The 14267-nt window shown below is 49.3% G+C and overlaps 2 protein-coding genes and 1 long non-coding RNA gene across 5 annotated transcripts; 2 read left to right on the top strand and 1 right to left on the bottom strand.

Annotated features, from left to right (window-relative positions):
• Positions 1–5773, top strand: ABHD1 (abhydrolase domain containing 1). Its single transcript, XM_043604326.1, has 9 exons — positions 1–243; positions 3384–3544; positions 3886–4068; positions 4266–4311; positions 4484–4596; positions 4722–4895; positions 5057–5105; positions 5203–5368; positions 5493–5773. Exons 1-9 carry the CDS (start codon positions 130–132, stop codon positions 5702–5704), a joined length of 1218 nt encoding a protein of 405 aa, XP_043460261.1. The 5' UTR covers positions 1–129; the 3' UTR covers positions 5705–5773.
• PREB (prolactin regulatory element binding) lies at positions 5722–9593 on the bottom strand. Of its 2 annotated transcripts, XM_043604313.1 has the most exons (9): positions 9199–9593; positions 8409–8601; positions 8002–8222; positions 7740–7820; positions 7516–7640; positions 7143–7316; positions 6927–6999; positions 6578–6737; positions 5722–6408 (listed from the first exon to the last, which is right to left on the bottom strand). In XM_043604313.1, exons 1-9 carry the CDS (start codon positions 9331–9333, stop codon positions 6314–6316), a joined length of 1257 nt encoding a protein of 418 aa, XP_043460248.1. In that variant the 5' UTR covers positions 9334–9593; the 3' UTR covers positions 5722–6313. The 2 variants fall into 2 exon arrangements, with proteins under 2 accessions (XP_043460248.1, XP_043460249.1); XM_043604314.1 differs by lacking the exon at positions 6578–6737 and having other exon boundaries at positions 6355–6408; positions 9199–9545.
• Positions 9576–11259, top strand: LOC122497349. Of its 2 annotated transcripts, none has more exons than XR_006301087.1 (3): positions 9576–9673; positions 10427–10496; positions 10983–11259. It is a non-coding gene; the product is annotated as an uncharacterized LOC122497349 (long non-coding RNA). The 2 variants fall into 2 exon arrangements; XR_006301088.1 differs by having other exon boundaries at positions 9576–9737.
• Positions 11260–14267: the final 3008 nt, after the last annotated feature.

Below are 14267 nucleotides of genomic sequence, written 5' to 3'. Positions count from 1 at the left end.
GCCGTCCCTGCACAGACTGTCCAATGGCGTGTAAGGGGCGGGGCCCGGCGCACACCTGCCGGCCTCCCGGCCAAGAACCAGGTGCAGGAGCCGGTCAAGAACTGGGAAGTCAGAACCCAACCACCCAAGATGCTGAGCTCTTCCCAGAGCCCTCAGACTGGCACCTGGACAGAACCCTTCTCTCTGCTTTTGGGTCTTGGCGCTACCCTCTACTTGGGCTACTACTGGATATGTGTGCCCCAGGTGGGTGCGGGTCCAAAGCTCTGGCCGGCGGGTTTAGGATACTCGGGCCTAAGGGCCAGCTTCCAGCCAGGCGATAGAGTCCTTTGTGGGAGGTGGCATGATTGGGCCCCCTGCCCCAGGTGAAATTTGATGCCCCAATTCCACCACCAGCCCTGCCATGCTACGGCAGTGTTCTGTTTTGCTATTATCACCTAACGAAGAGTTTTGCTTCTTTGTCTGCCTAGATTCTCTGCGTCCCAAACGCTCCCCATGCCAGTTGGGCCTTTCAGCCATCAGAGGGGTGCTGCTCCCTATGATAGAGTCAAACAGTTGAGGAAGGGCCGGCTGGAAGGCATCCTCAGGTGTCAGGGAGACGCTTTCCTCTTCTAAAAAGGCAGTCGAGTTGAGTTTCTCACTAACTTCACAGAACAAAGGAACCGGAGGCCTGTGCAGATGTGGCTGACTCCCACCATCCTGTCCACTTAGCAGACCCTTGCTTCTCTTAAGGGCGGGTAGAGGTTCCCTGTGTAGCTCAGGACTCGTGGATAACCCTGTCGTTGTTCATTCAGCCCTGTGTTAAGTACTAGGCTCTCCGCATATATATAATGCAATGGTAAAGTCTCAAGAGGTTGATTTTGATGAACTTGGACACTGAAGTTGAACACTGAAATTTAGACAAAATACATAATTCATATATCCAGAAAAATCTGGATATATGAAGCTGTTCTAGGTAACTGAGTCTAATGAAAAAAAATCTATCGATTCAAGCCCTTAAAGATCTATAGGGAATTTAAATGTTATCTAAACTTTCTGTATTTTCAGAGCTTTCTACATTCGCATGTATTAAATCTGCCTTAATAAAACAAAAATCCAAACCTCACAGTACCCTATAAATCCTACCTTATATGCCTGATTTCAAAAGTCAATCATTTCAGACCAGAGCTGTCCTTAATAAACATTTTCCTTTGCTTGGACCAGCCACAAAGAACTCAGAGACCTCTGCCATTTTTTACTCCAAACCCCTCCTTGACTTCCAAATATTGGTTACAATGCAGGAAAAAGCACATTCTGGAAGCCCTGAGGAGTTTGGATTGTCCAGCATGATAATGGACTATTATTGATTTACCCACAGTGACCAATGGCATATTACTAATTAACTCTCAGGAATGAGTCAAGAAATACTTCACTATGGGGCGCCTGCGTGGCTCAGTCGGTTAAGCATCTGACTGGCTCAGGTCACGATCTCGCAGTCTGTGAATTCGAGCCCTGCGTCGGGCTCTGTCCTGACAGCTCAGAGCCTGGAGCCTGCTTCAGATTCTGTGTCTTCCTCTCTCTCTGTCTCTGTTTCTCCCCCATTCATGCTCTGTTTCTCTCTGTCTCAAAAATCAATAAACGTTTAAAAAATTAAAAAAAAGAAATACTTCACTAGAGCTAAAATGAAATTAACCCATATAAATCAAATGTGTGACCTAGTTTATTCTACACTACTGAGCTTATTTGATCAAGAATTCCCTAAATTGGGGCACGTGGGTGGCTCAGTCGGTTAAGTGTCCGACTCTTGATCTCCGCTCAGGTCATAATCTCGTGGTTCGTTGAGTTTGAGCCCCAAACTCTGCCCTGACAGTGTGGAGCCTACTTGGGATTCTGTCTCTCCCTCTCTCTTCCCCTTCCCTCCTTGCATTCTCTTTAACTAAACTTAAAAAAAAAAAATTCCACAGATTGATGACAACTCAAAACCCTGGCAATTAGGAAGTAATATAGTACGGTGATTAAGAGCATAAGCTCTAGAGTCAGACCTGGGTTTGAATTCCAGTTCCGCCACTAGCTGTCTTTGGCAGGCTTCATGACCCTTGACAACTTACTCAACATTCCAACCTGTTCCCACGGGGGATCACAGGATCTACTGTCAAAGAGCTATTGTGAAAATCACAGGGTATAATTATGTAAAGTGCTTAGCACAATGCTTGAAACATGAGCACTCAACAAATTCAACCTACTAGTATTGGTGGTAGTATCATAATTGCGAATTCTGCTTTGCCTCTTGCTTGCTGTGTGACTTTGGGCAAACAACTTAAACTCTTTTGAGTCGCTGTTTCTTCACCTATGAAATATGCTCCCTCATAAGGTTGGGCTTAGCCTAGAACCTGCATATAGCATACAATGAATCTCAAGCATTATTATTCCAGGGGTTAAAGACCATGTTATGAGTCACATCTCTCAACAGCTGCGCTAGCAACTTGGCCTCTCTAGTTCATAATTTACCTAGCCTTTTTTGGGTACTAAAACTGCAGAAGACATAGGAATCTGGTCCTCAGGTTCCTTAGGGCTTGCAACAGCAATAGAAATTTCTTGAGACTGTGACCTTTTGGCTTTGTACAGCACGCCCCAGTTTCATAAGCCTGCTATGCGGCTAGCCCTCTCATTCACTTGATGTGTACCCAAGAACCAAGCAGAGGGGTGGAAAGTCAGAGCCGAGTCCCCACTGACTTGTCTGTCCCTGCCATTGTGTTACCTTCCCTCTGGCTGGCATGAAACAAGAGGAAAATCTGTTCACATCGAGACCATTCCTCCTTTGGAGTATGGTCTGGCGACAGGGGTCCTATGAGCGAGAAAATGAGGTGCTGTGGTAGAAGCAGCAGTGAGCGCGTGGTAGGGAGGGAACGCGAGTATGTGGCAACGGGGTGCTAAAATCAGGCGCAGCCAGCATGGCTGGAGCTAGTCTGAGGAAGAGGAGTGTGGTAAATCAATTGCAAAGCAGAAGTCGCAGATTGAATGGTACTGCATTTCTTCAGCCTCTGACTAGGATGCCAACCCTTTCCGCAAGGACTCAGCTGGGCAGTTGATATTACCTGCTCTCTGCAAAATGGGTTTGGGGCACAGATAGCCTGAGCGGAGGAGTCAGCACTCAGTCAGCTGCAGCAGTTCCCAGCCCTGGTTCCAGGTCAGTTGAGTCTGTGCCGGAGGTTGCCCTCCAGGACTGGAGTTCTTTGGGGCTCCAGCTGGACTCTATTATAAACAGAGGTGACTTGGCCATTCCAGGCTAAGGTATGTTAGGTCTCTCACCCCCAGAGGCCAGCCTCTGGAGAGGGGTTGCTCTGGTGTCAGGTGCCTCACTGGCTGTGCAAAATCCAGGGGAGTGAGGTAGACTGTTGTGGTTATAGAGGCCTCAACTGGTGACTGGGCCCCGGTTTCTGGCCCTCCTGGAGCAACACTGTCCGATCACTCTGGAGACTTTCTACCCTACGCTGTGGTGTTTTGAGGGGCGGCTACAAACCATCTTTCGAGTCTTGCTGCAGTCTCGGCCTCCAGTCCCTTACCGGAGGTAAGAAGGGACAGAGCGGGTGAACAGTAAGCTGCAACTATAGGGAAATCCTGTCTACTTCTTAAAACTGAAGGTAATCTTTGCCCCACGTACCTCAGTGTGTTGAGGATAACGAGAGTGGTTATACAGAAGGGCTATTTAATTGTACAACAGTGAGGTAATATTTAATCTTTTACGTCCCATTACACCTTGTTATGGTCTTAACGTGGGGCACAGTGTGTGCCCTCAAATGATACAGGAGGGAAGTTGTGGGAGTTGTTTGTAGGGAAGAGAGGTAAACCTTCTGAAGCACACGGAGTTCCTCATAGTATCTTGGTGTGCCCTTTTCTCCAAAACCACAGTGAAGTCCTCCAAACCCCAGATGGAGGACAGCTCCTGCTAGACTGGGCTGGCCAGCACAACAGCAGTCAATATCCTGACCCCACCACCCAGCCCATTGTATTACTGCTTCCTGGTATCACAGGCAGTAGCCAGGACTCCTATATCTCACAACTAGTCAACCAAGCTCTGAGGGATGGTTATAGGTAAGGATGGGTCCAGCCCGGAGGCAGTGGGTGGTATCTGAGAACTTGTAATAGGGAGGCCGATCAAGACCCTGATACCTCTGGGAAGAAAGCACTATATGAGGGGCACTTCTGACTGGGGTCTTCCTGAAGGCTACCAAAAGGGGAGCGGGGCTTCTAGGAAAGGCCTGGCTGAGACATACCTGTGTGTGTCACAGAGCTGTTGTATTTAACAACCGAGGCTGCCGTGGGGAAGAACTGCTGGTGAGTATCCTTTCCTCATCGTAGCCCTTCACCCCACTCCCTTAACAGATCCTTGGCCCTGGGGCTCTACGTACCCATCCTTCTTCCATTTTCCTTCCATCTCTCGAACCCTCCCATCTTTCTGCTTCTGGCCAGGGCCTCCCTCCCTACCCAATTATCTGGTTTGCCTCAGACTCACAGAGCCTTTTGTGCCAGCAACACTGAAGATCTGGAGACAGTCGTGAGCCACATAAAGCACCGCTACTCCCAAGCTCCACTGCTGGCTGTGGGCATCTCTCTTGGAGGGTAAAGGTTGCCTGGGCTTGACCCAAAGGTCCAGTCTTCCTTTGTTTCCTCCCCCATGTCTTCTCCCCCTTTCCCAACTCACTAATGCAAACCCTTCTTTCACGGCCCCTGGATCCATCCTTCAGGATATTAGTGCTGAACCACCTAGCTCGAACAGGGCAGGATTCGGGGCTGGTGGCAGCACTGACTCTATCTGCATGCTGGGATTCCTCTGAAACCACCCGCTCCCTGGAGACCCCACTCAACTCACTGCTCTTCAATCAGCGCCTCACTGCCGAGCTCTGTCACATTGTGAACCGGTAGGGTTTTGGCAAGTGGGAGGGGACAGCAGGCAGGATGGGATGGCAGAAATACCAGGTTCTCCCAGTGCTCAGACTAGTTTTGTAACTGGGTTTGCTTATTCATGAGATACGATAGGGTCAGGTCCAGGAGAGTCACACCTCTATGAACTCTTTTGCAGAAATAGGAAGGTGATGGAAAAGGTGGTGAACGTAGACTTTGTGCTACAGGTAGAGTCTTTCAACCACCACCCCCTACCCAAAATTATTCAGTATCTTCTTATTCCCTATCCTCATGCTAGCGTACCCCACCCTCTACCACATGCAGGCCCGCACAATCCGCCAGTTTGATGAGCGCTACACAGCTGCGGCTTTTGGATATCAAGACTGTGTTACCTACTACCAAGCAGCAAGCCCAAGAACCAAGGTAGATGCCATCCAGACCCCTGTGCTCTGCCTCAATGCAGCTGATGACCCCTTCTCCCCAGTCCACGGTGAGCACCCTGAATCTGGATGCTTTGCAGGCCCTGGGGAAAACAGGTGGTGAGGTGCAAGGGGAGAGAGACTGGGCTCTCAGAAAAGGCCAGTTCCTGACCTCCTCTCTAACCCCTCCCCAAGCCCTTCCCGTACAGGCTGCCCAACACTCTCCCCATGTTGCACTGCTCATCACAGCCCGGGGTGGCCACATTGGCTTCCTGGAAGGGCTGTTCCCCTGGCAGCACAGCTACATGAACCGCCTCTTGCATCAGTATGCCAAAGCCATCTTCCAGCACCCAGTGTCGCTGCTCAACCTCAGGGATCTCTCACCTTCTGAGGGAGGCAAGAACTGACAGGAGTACCACTAGGGTCTCAGTTCAGTCTTTGCTTGTTTATTAAATATCAACTTTTCCTGCTGAATGTGCTGAGGTTCATTTTCCCTTTTCTCAAGGGTAGGGAAGACCATCCAGGAACTTATTGTATATGTCGCCTGGCTGGCTTGGAGCTACCCGGCTGGACCCAGAGATTACTGCCTGGGTCTTCCTTCTGCCCCTTCCTTCCCTAACGGCAAGTCCCAGGCCAGTGCTTGCTTCAGCAAACGCCAGGGGTTCACGTGAAGACCAAGTGATGGACAGCAGTACCTCCAGGTTCTTGGGCATCCTCACATATTTCTGGAGAAAGGACAAGCTCAACTTTGGAGCCTCTGGCAGGCAGAGGAAGAATGCAGGTGGTGTGGCCTGGCCTTCAGATAGCACTGTCCTGGGAGGATCCACGGATGAAGAATGAAGGGTTCTCACAGGGCCATAGCCAAGCTTTAAGTGGGCAGGGCAGGCAGCGCCTGTCAGTCTCATCAGAGGAACGCCAACTATGGATTCAGGTGGAATGAGCAATGGGGTTCAGGCCTCCACTCTGTTCTAGAAGGTAGTAATGTCCAGGCCCCTGATTCCCTAAGAGCAGAAAGGCTAAAGAAAACCTGGAAAGACACTCTGGAGCAGCAGGATGGTCATAACAATAAGTCCAACACATAGCAGGAGCAGCAGCCACACAGGAACACTCCCTGCAGGAGGGGTAAGGGAAGAAGTCAGCAGGCAAAGGGGCTTCACAGCCCTAAGAACAAAACCATTCAAGGGGACAGATGGCTACAAACAAGCGGCCCATTCTCCAAGGAGCAAGTTTTTGCTATAGCTAGAGGTAGGGCGGTACCCACCCCCATCCCAATGACTCACTCCGTGAGGGCAGCAAGTGCAGCTGGCAACGACTATCCACAGCCACAGAGAACAGGGCAGTTTCATGGAAGCCAAGGAGCTCTGGACCACGACCCTTCTCAGGTAGAAAGGCCACATCTGTCACGACAATGCCATGAGCCTCCCTCACATAATAGAGGCGCTGGAGACAGGAGAAGAACTATTGAAGGATGGCCCTGTTCAGAACATTCCCCTGGAAAACAATCTCCCTGTCCCCAGATGGCTTTTCCTCTAGAGCTGGGCCAGACCCTTCCTACACACTTAGGTTCGAGCAGGCCCAGAGTCCCCACCCCAAAGAGCCCTCAGGGCTGTGCCCACCTTTACCCATTACCTGGAGAGAGAAAGCTATGTAGATGGCAACAGAGCCAGTGACTGTGCCCAGGCCTAGGAAGGTGCCCGATTCACTGCAACAAAAAATAAAGTGCTCACTGTCCCGGGGACCTATGCAGCAACATTCACCAATAGTACTCTTCAGAGCCTCAGACAGGACATCTTTCCAAGCTCCCCCAGGCACCCCACAACCAGCCAAGTCACCACTGTCTCACACCTGACACTAAGGCAGGAGATGACTTCATGGCCGCAGGACTTAGTCCGAAGGGGCAAGAAGGTGGAGCCATCCCAGGCTGTGAGGTAGCAGGGTGGGGGCTGGCGCAGACGCTTGTGGGGAATCTGCACTGTGAAGAGTCGCAGCCTGGCAGGCTGGTCTGGAACCTGCCCAAACCTGGGGGCCAGGTGAGAGGATATTCAGCTCCTGGGGCCTGCTCAGCCCTTCTCAGAGGTTTGTGCCCTCCTGCACCCTGGTCAGGCCTGGGGTAACACCCACCAAGGCTACAATCCTCCCCAGCTTCCCCCCAGTCTCTTCCCTCTCCCCCACCACATCTAGGCTGTGCCTCTTTTAGCTACCCTCTGGGGTCTCACACCTGCAGGCCTGGTAGCGGTAAGGCGTGTTAGAAAAGGTGGGTCCGTTCTCTTGCCAGTGCAGCTGTGTCACCAGCTGATCCTTCTGCCACACGGAGGCCTTAAGGTCCCAGCCCACAGTTACCAACTAGTCAGGAATCAAGATTCCAAGGATGGACAGTTAGGGGATCCACTTACTGGACAAGCAGCATAATCACCTACTTTTTTGACACTCTCACTTCCTCACCTTGCCATCAGGCCCCAAAGCCAGGTCCTCAATCTCTCCTTCATGGGCTCTGAACTCCAGAACTTTCTCTAGGCTGGGTACCTGCGACCAAACCACCATCATGGTTACCCTAGGTACCCAGCAAGGGTGCAATGATCCCCACCCTTCTTTTTTTCTGCCACTCAGTACAGGCTCCACTCAAGTTTCCCAGAACCCATGATCAGTTCATCACAATCTGACCTTGCTGCTACTGACACTCATCCTCTAACCCACAAAACCACACCTTCCAGATACGAACGTAGCCATCCGTCCCTCCAGTGGCGAGCAGGGTGTTATCATGGTTGAAGCATACAACTTTTTGCAACGGATCAGGGCTGAAGTCTGTCTGCACCGCTTGCAAATTCTCTACACTGAGTTCTACCCCCTCCTGGTGGGTTTCAGCTCCAGACTTCTTCTCTACTGGGGCTGCCCCCTTCCTCTGTCGTGGCCCCTGTTCCTTGCAACCTGAAATACAAAGAGTCTGCCAGGTTTCAGGGCCCTATAATAAGTAGTACTTGCCCCCTCCCTAGTAGTGAACATCCAGCTTCTTGCCTGCTACCATAACCCACTTCCAACCCCTTTTTTTGGAACCAAAATAAGTGATCTTACTCATTTAACCCTTACCCCAAAGCTAAAGAGGGAGCTTCTCACCTGCCTTCTCTGTCTTGTTTTTGCCCTTCTGCTGATGGGTCTGGAAGCGCAGAAGCTGACAGTGGGCATCCTGCCCTGCAGCAAGGATGTTACCAGCCAGCGCCAAGTTCATGGTAGCCCGTGTCTCTGTGTCATGAGAGTGTAGCAAAGAGGCGCTCAGGCGCCCATTAATTTGTTCTAGCTGCAGAAAGTGCTGTGGAAGAGGGAACCAGGGTGAGCAAGGTTCAGGGGCGCCCAGAGAGCACTTCAAGGACAACCTTACATCCTATAGTCTAAAGCCCTATCTCTTTGCTTACTACACTTTCTACTTAAAAGGCTTTTCCCAGCCTGCTTGCTTCTTTCCTTTTCTTTCTTTCTTTGGAACCTCACAAATCTGTACAGCAAGGAGGGTTGGGATTAATACCTCCAGTTTACAAAATAATTGGGTAATCCTCAGAAGAGTGAAGAACCCTTGCCTAAAGACCAAATGCAGCACTCTTGCCGCTGCTAGAGAGCAGAGACACAGCTCTATGCGATCTCCCCAGAAAAGACCAGGATAAGACCCCTGGAGCCGCCTGTGAGGTTGAGTTGAAGCGTTCCTGCCTAAGCGGTGTCGTGTGCTGTTTTTACTCCACTTTACGATTCGTGGTAAGTTCTCAGGTGAAATTCCCGCCAGGGCGCCGGGCTTTCCACCGGGGAGGGGGCAAGCTAGAAATGCAGCTAGTGTGCAGCCGGAGGTACAGCCCACCCCCAAGGCCCCTTACCCCCGTCGCCCGTGCCGTGACCGGCCCCAGTGGCCCTGAGCTCTCACCACGCCATTCTTTATGCCCGTCTTGGCAGCGCCTCCTCCGCCCGCAGCGATGAGCAGCCCCGCGCTGGGGTCGACCTGAAGCGCGTACAACGGGAACGGGGCCCGGTACAGCTCGGGCGCCCGGCGCCGGCCCATCCTGCTCGCCGCGCGCTTCACTGTCCGCACCGGGGCACCCGGGACATGCCACGCCCGGCTTTCGACCACTCGCCCTGCCGCGATTCAACTTGATCCCGTAGCCGCCAGGAGGATTCTCGACTGCTCCCTCGCTCCCTCGGAGTTGGCAAAACTCTTCATCACACTCAGGAATCCATATCTTCGCTCCGAGCGGTCTTAACCATGTCCGGTGAACGCGCAGTGCGCACGCGCACTTAGCCCTGGGCTCTCCTTGCGCAGGCGCAGGCCCGCCAATACGCGTCAGCACTAGCGGGCATCGGGATGACGCAAGCCCCGCGCCAAGATTCTGTCCGCCTGGGTCGTGAGTCTCCGTCGTGTTTGCGTGGGGTCAAAGAGGCAGGCTCCCCTTCCAGGGGATGTGCTTGGTGATTCTGGGGGGAGGAGGGGAGCTAATAAAGGTTAAAAGAGGCTAATAAACCTTTACAGAAAGAAATCCTAGGATGCTCCTGGCTGTCAGTCCCAGGGCATGCTTCCCTTGATCTCTGTGTTGTCAATTCGAGCCCCACCTTGGGCGTAGAGATTACTTAAAAATAAAATCTTAAAAAAAAAAAAAAAAAAATCTTGGATTAGGGTTGTCCCCATTTCAGGAGTGATACCTGATGTGGAAGTGGGGGGGGGGGGTCAGAGCGGATGACCAAGAAAGAATTCTTGAGACGTCTTTGGTGCAAAAAGGTGGTTTTATTGAAGCCCGGGACAGGACCCTTGGGCAGAAAGAGCTGCACTGGCGCTGTGAGGGGTGACTGATGATATACTTTCAAGTTGAGAGGTGGTTAGGGACAGCGTAAGCCTCCAAGGTATTTTGGAAGCTAGGTTTCCAGGACCCTGAGGGGGCTGGCTGTTGTTAGGAAAACGTCATTTATTACTGGTCAGTAAAACCTCAGTCACGGATGCTTCAGATGTATATCAGTGGGCCATATGCTTGGAGCATGATTGCCAACATGTATCTTGAGGGGTAGAGATAAAGATTCCAAAGGAATTTTTCTATGTTAAATTAGATCTACAGGATCCTAGAGGGGCGGGACAATGTTAAGCTAAGACTGACTTTTGCCCTTAGCAAAGTGTCAACATGGAGGCAGTTGAGTTTCCAGAGGTCACTCTGCCTGTCTCAAGGAATTGTCAAAGTTGTAAGGAAATGTAATTTTTTCTTTTGCCTTTGTTTCCTACACCAATACACAAGTGCAGCCTTTACCTTTTACCCCAGAGAGGAAGTGATGTGTCCCAGGTCACACACTTTGGAAATTTCACATTTGGGAACTTGAACTGTGTCTCTTGCCTTTTCATGGAGGCAGCATGGACTTTAAAGTAAAATTGGCTTCAAACTCGGAATCCACTGCTTCCTAGTGTGAGGAAACCACTATTTACCTTAACAAATCACCTCACCTCTGTGGTTGGCGGATGTGAGAACCGGCCATGCTTTCAGCTCTGTGACAAGGGAGACGATTCATTTTCAGAAATACCAAATAAGAGCTGAGCTGTCTAGTTACCAGTAGGCTTACAACCTATTGGAAATCTATATGAACTCCCCCTCCCCCCATGGAGCCTCAAACCCTTAGACACTTCACTTCCTGATTCTTCTAACCCTCTCCGTTTTGCGGGCTTATTTTCCAAAGGCTTTGCGAGAGCATGCGCCAAAGAACAAAGGAGGGACTGAAAGTCTCTGCGTCACCTCAGGAAATGTACATGTGTTCCAAACAGACTACTTTTTGCCTTACGTGGGCATAGGCGAAGTCTGGGTAAGGCTGTAACCTCCATTGTACTCCGCCAATGAGGAATCAGGAGGGACTTGCACGCTAGGAAATAAATTGTTTGCTGTAACTACACCAGATGTGCCCGTCCATCACACACCCACTCTTGCAAGAATGTTGATTAAATCCTCGCTTCACTGTGCTCCGAGTCTCCACGTCCCTCCTTTGATTGGGTCAGTGGCCTTATTTCTCACATGCATTCAGGGGTTTGGGAATGGGGATTGCTCTACGCTGACACCCTCAGAGGGAGGTGACTTGGCTCCCAGGCAGGGTAAGTCTCTTTTCTGCCTGACATCCCACCTTCCTGAGGGGGACCACTTGGGTTTCTGATCTTCAACATGAGGACTCTTAATGTTCCTCTTCAAGTGAACCCTAGGAATGTCCATCCCTTCAAGGAGACACCTCCTGCTGCTCCCCTGGCTGCCTAAGCATGTGTGTGTGTGTGTGTGTGTGTGTGTGTGTGTGATGTTTATTGCTTTATTTTTGAGAGAGAGAGAGCAAGCACAAGTGGGGGAGGGGCAGAGAGAGAAGGAAACACAGAATCTGAAGCAGGCTTGAGGCTCTGAGCTGTCAGTGCAGGGCCCTACCTGAGGCTTGAACCCATGAACTGTGAGATCATGACTTGAGCTGAAATTGGATGCTTAACCAACTGAGCTACCCAGGTGCTCCAGTATGAATCCTTGTTAACCTAATATGATAGGGAAAGATAGGATAAAATAGGCAGAGAGAGAAAGATTAGGACCTGAGGTCCCTGGATGGGGAAAAACATATATTTTGGATCAATGCTGGGAGGGTCTGACCACAGTAAACCCCGTTGGGCCTAAGATTCCTCTCAAGAATGTAACAGACAATCCAACAATACATTAAAAAAATTATTCGGGGCGCCTGGGTGACTCAGTTGAGCGTCCGACTTCAGCTCAGGTCGCGATCTCGTGGTCCGTGAGTTTGAGCCCCGCCTCAGGCTCTGGGCTGATGGCTCAGAGCCTGGATTCTGCTTCCGATTCTGTGTCTCCCTCTCTCTCTGCCCCTCCCCCGTTCATGCTCTCTCTCTCTCTCTCTCTCTCTCTCTCTCTCTCTCAAAAATGAATAAATATTAAAAAAAATTTTTTTAATTATTCATCATGACCAAGTGGGATTTATACCTGGGATTCAGGGCTGATTCAATATCCACAAAACAATCAATGTGATACATCACATCAATAAAAGAAAGGACAAGAACCACATGACCCTCTCAATAGATGTAGAGAAAGCATTTCACAAAATACAATATCCTTTCTTGATAAAAACCCTCAAGAAAGTAGGGATAAAAGGATCATACCTCAAGATCATAAAAGCCATGTATGAAAGACCCACCACTAATATCATCCTTAATGGACAAAAACTGAGAGGTTTCCCCCTAAGGCCGGGAACAAGACAGGGATTTCCACTCTCGACACTGTTATTCAAGATAGTATTGGAAGCCTTAGCTTCAGCAATCAGACAACACAAAGAAATAAAAGACATCCAAATCAGCCAGAAGGAGGTCAAACTTTCACTCTTTGCAGATGACATAATACCCTGTATGGAAAACCCAAAAGATTCCACCAAAAAACTGCTAGAACTGATCCATGAATTCAGCAAAGTTGCAGGATATAAAATCAATGCACAGAAATCGGTTGTATTCCTATACACCAATAATGAAGCAATAGAAAGAGAAATCAAAGAATTGATCCAATTTACAATTGCACCAAAACCCATAAAATACCTAGGAATAAATCTAACCAAAGAGGTGAAAAATCTCTACACTGAAAACTATAGAAAGCTTATGAAAGAAATTGAAGAAGACACACACACACGCGCGCACACACACACACACACACACACACACACACACAAAGGGGAAAAAGATTCTATGCTCCTGGATAGGGAGAACAAATATTGTTAAAATGTCAATACTACCCAAAGCAATCTACATACTCAATGCAATCCCTATCAAAATAATACCAGCGTTCTTCACACAACTAGGACAAACAATCCTAAAATTTGTATGGAACCAGAAAAGACCCCAAATAGCCAAAACAATCTTGAAAAAGAAAACCAAAGCAGGAGGCATCACAATCGCGGACTTCAAGCTGTATTACAAAGCTGTAATTATCAAGACAGTATGGTACTGGCACAAGAACACTCAGATGAATGGAACAGAATAGAGAAGCCAGAAATGGACCCACAAACATATGGCCAACAAATCTTTGACAAAGCAGGAAAGAATATCCAATGGAATAAAGACAGTCACTTCAGGAAATGGTGCTAGAAAAACCAGACAGCGACATGCAGAAAAATGAACCCGGACCACTTTCTTACACCACACACAAAAAGAAACTCAAAACAGATGAAAGACCTAAAGGTAAGAAAGGAAGCCATCAAAACCCTAGAGGAGAAAGCAGGCAAAAACCGCTTTGACCTTGGCCGCAGCAACTTCTTAGTCAACACGTCTCTGGAGGCAAGGGAAACCAAAGCAAAAATTAACTATTGGGACCTCATCAAAGTCAAAAACTTCTGCACAGTTAAGGAAACAATCAGCAAAACTAAAAGGCAATCGAAGGAATGGGAGAAGATATTTGCAAACGACATATCAGATAAAGGGTTAGTATCCAAAATCTACAAAGAACTTACCAAACTCAACACCCAAAAACAAATAGTCCAGTGAAGAAATGGGCAAAAGACAGGAGTAGACACTTCTCCAAAGAAGACATCCAGGTGGCCAACCGACACATGAAAAAATGCTCCACATCACTCATCATCAGGGAAATACAAATCAAAACCACAAAGAGACACCACCTCACACTTGTCAGAATGGCTAACATGAACAACTCAGGCAACAACAGATGTTGGCAAGGATGCGGAGAAAGAGGATCTCTTTTGCACTGCTAGTGGGAATGCAAATTGGTGCAGCCACTCTGGAAAGCAATATGGAGGTTCCTCAAAAAATTAAGAATAGAACTACCCTACGACCCAGCAATTGCACCACTAAGTATTTATCCAAGGGATACAGGTGTGCTGTTTCAAAGGGACACATGCACCCCCATGTTTATCGCAGCACTATCAACAATAACCAAAGTATGGAAAGAGCCCAAATGTCCACCGACTGATGAATGGATAAAGAAGACGTGG

Source organism: Prionailurus bengalensis, chromosome A3 (assembly GCF_016509475.1).
Source record: "Prionailurus bengalensis isolate Pbe53 chromosome A3, Fcat_Pben_1.1_paternal_pri, whole genome shotgun sequence".
Lineage (NCBI taxonomy): Eukaryota > Metazoa > Chordata > Mammalia > Carnivora > Felidae > Prionailurus > Prionailurus bengalensis.
This window is presented reverse-complemented; position numbering and strand designations above follow the sequence as displayed.

Coding starts and splice junctions, on each gene's coding strand:
- ABHD1 (XM_043604326.1), top strand. CDS start 130: ATGCTGAGCTCTTCCCAGAGCCCTCAGACTGGCACCTGGACAGAACCC. Junction 3,545..3,885: donor CCTCCAGTCCCTTACCGGAG/GTAAGAAGGGAC, acceptor CCAAAACCACAG/TGAAGTCCTCCAAACCCCAG. Junction 4,896..5,056: donor CTCTGTCACATTGTGAACCG/GTAGGGTTTTGG, acceptor ACTCTTTTGCAG/AAATAGGAAGGTGATGGAAA.
- PREB (XM_043604313.1), bottom strand. CDS start 9,333: ATGGGCCGGCGCCGGGCGCCCGAGCTGTACCGGGCCCCGTTCCCGTTG. Junction 8,602..9,198: donor CGGGCATAAAGAATGGCGTG/GTGAGAGCTCAG, acceptor CCTCTTCCACAG/CACTTTCTGCAGCTAGAACA. Junction 6,409..6,577: donor GCACTTGCTGCCCTCACGGA/GTGAGTCATTGG, acceptor CCCCTCCTGCAG/GGAGTGTTCCTGTGTGGCTG.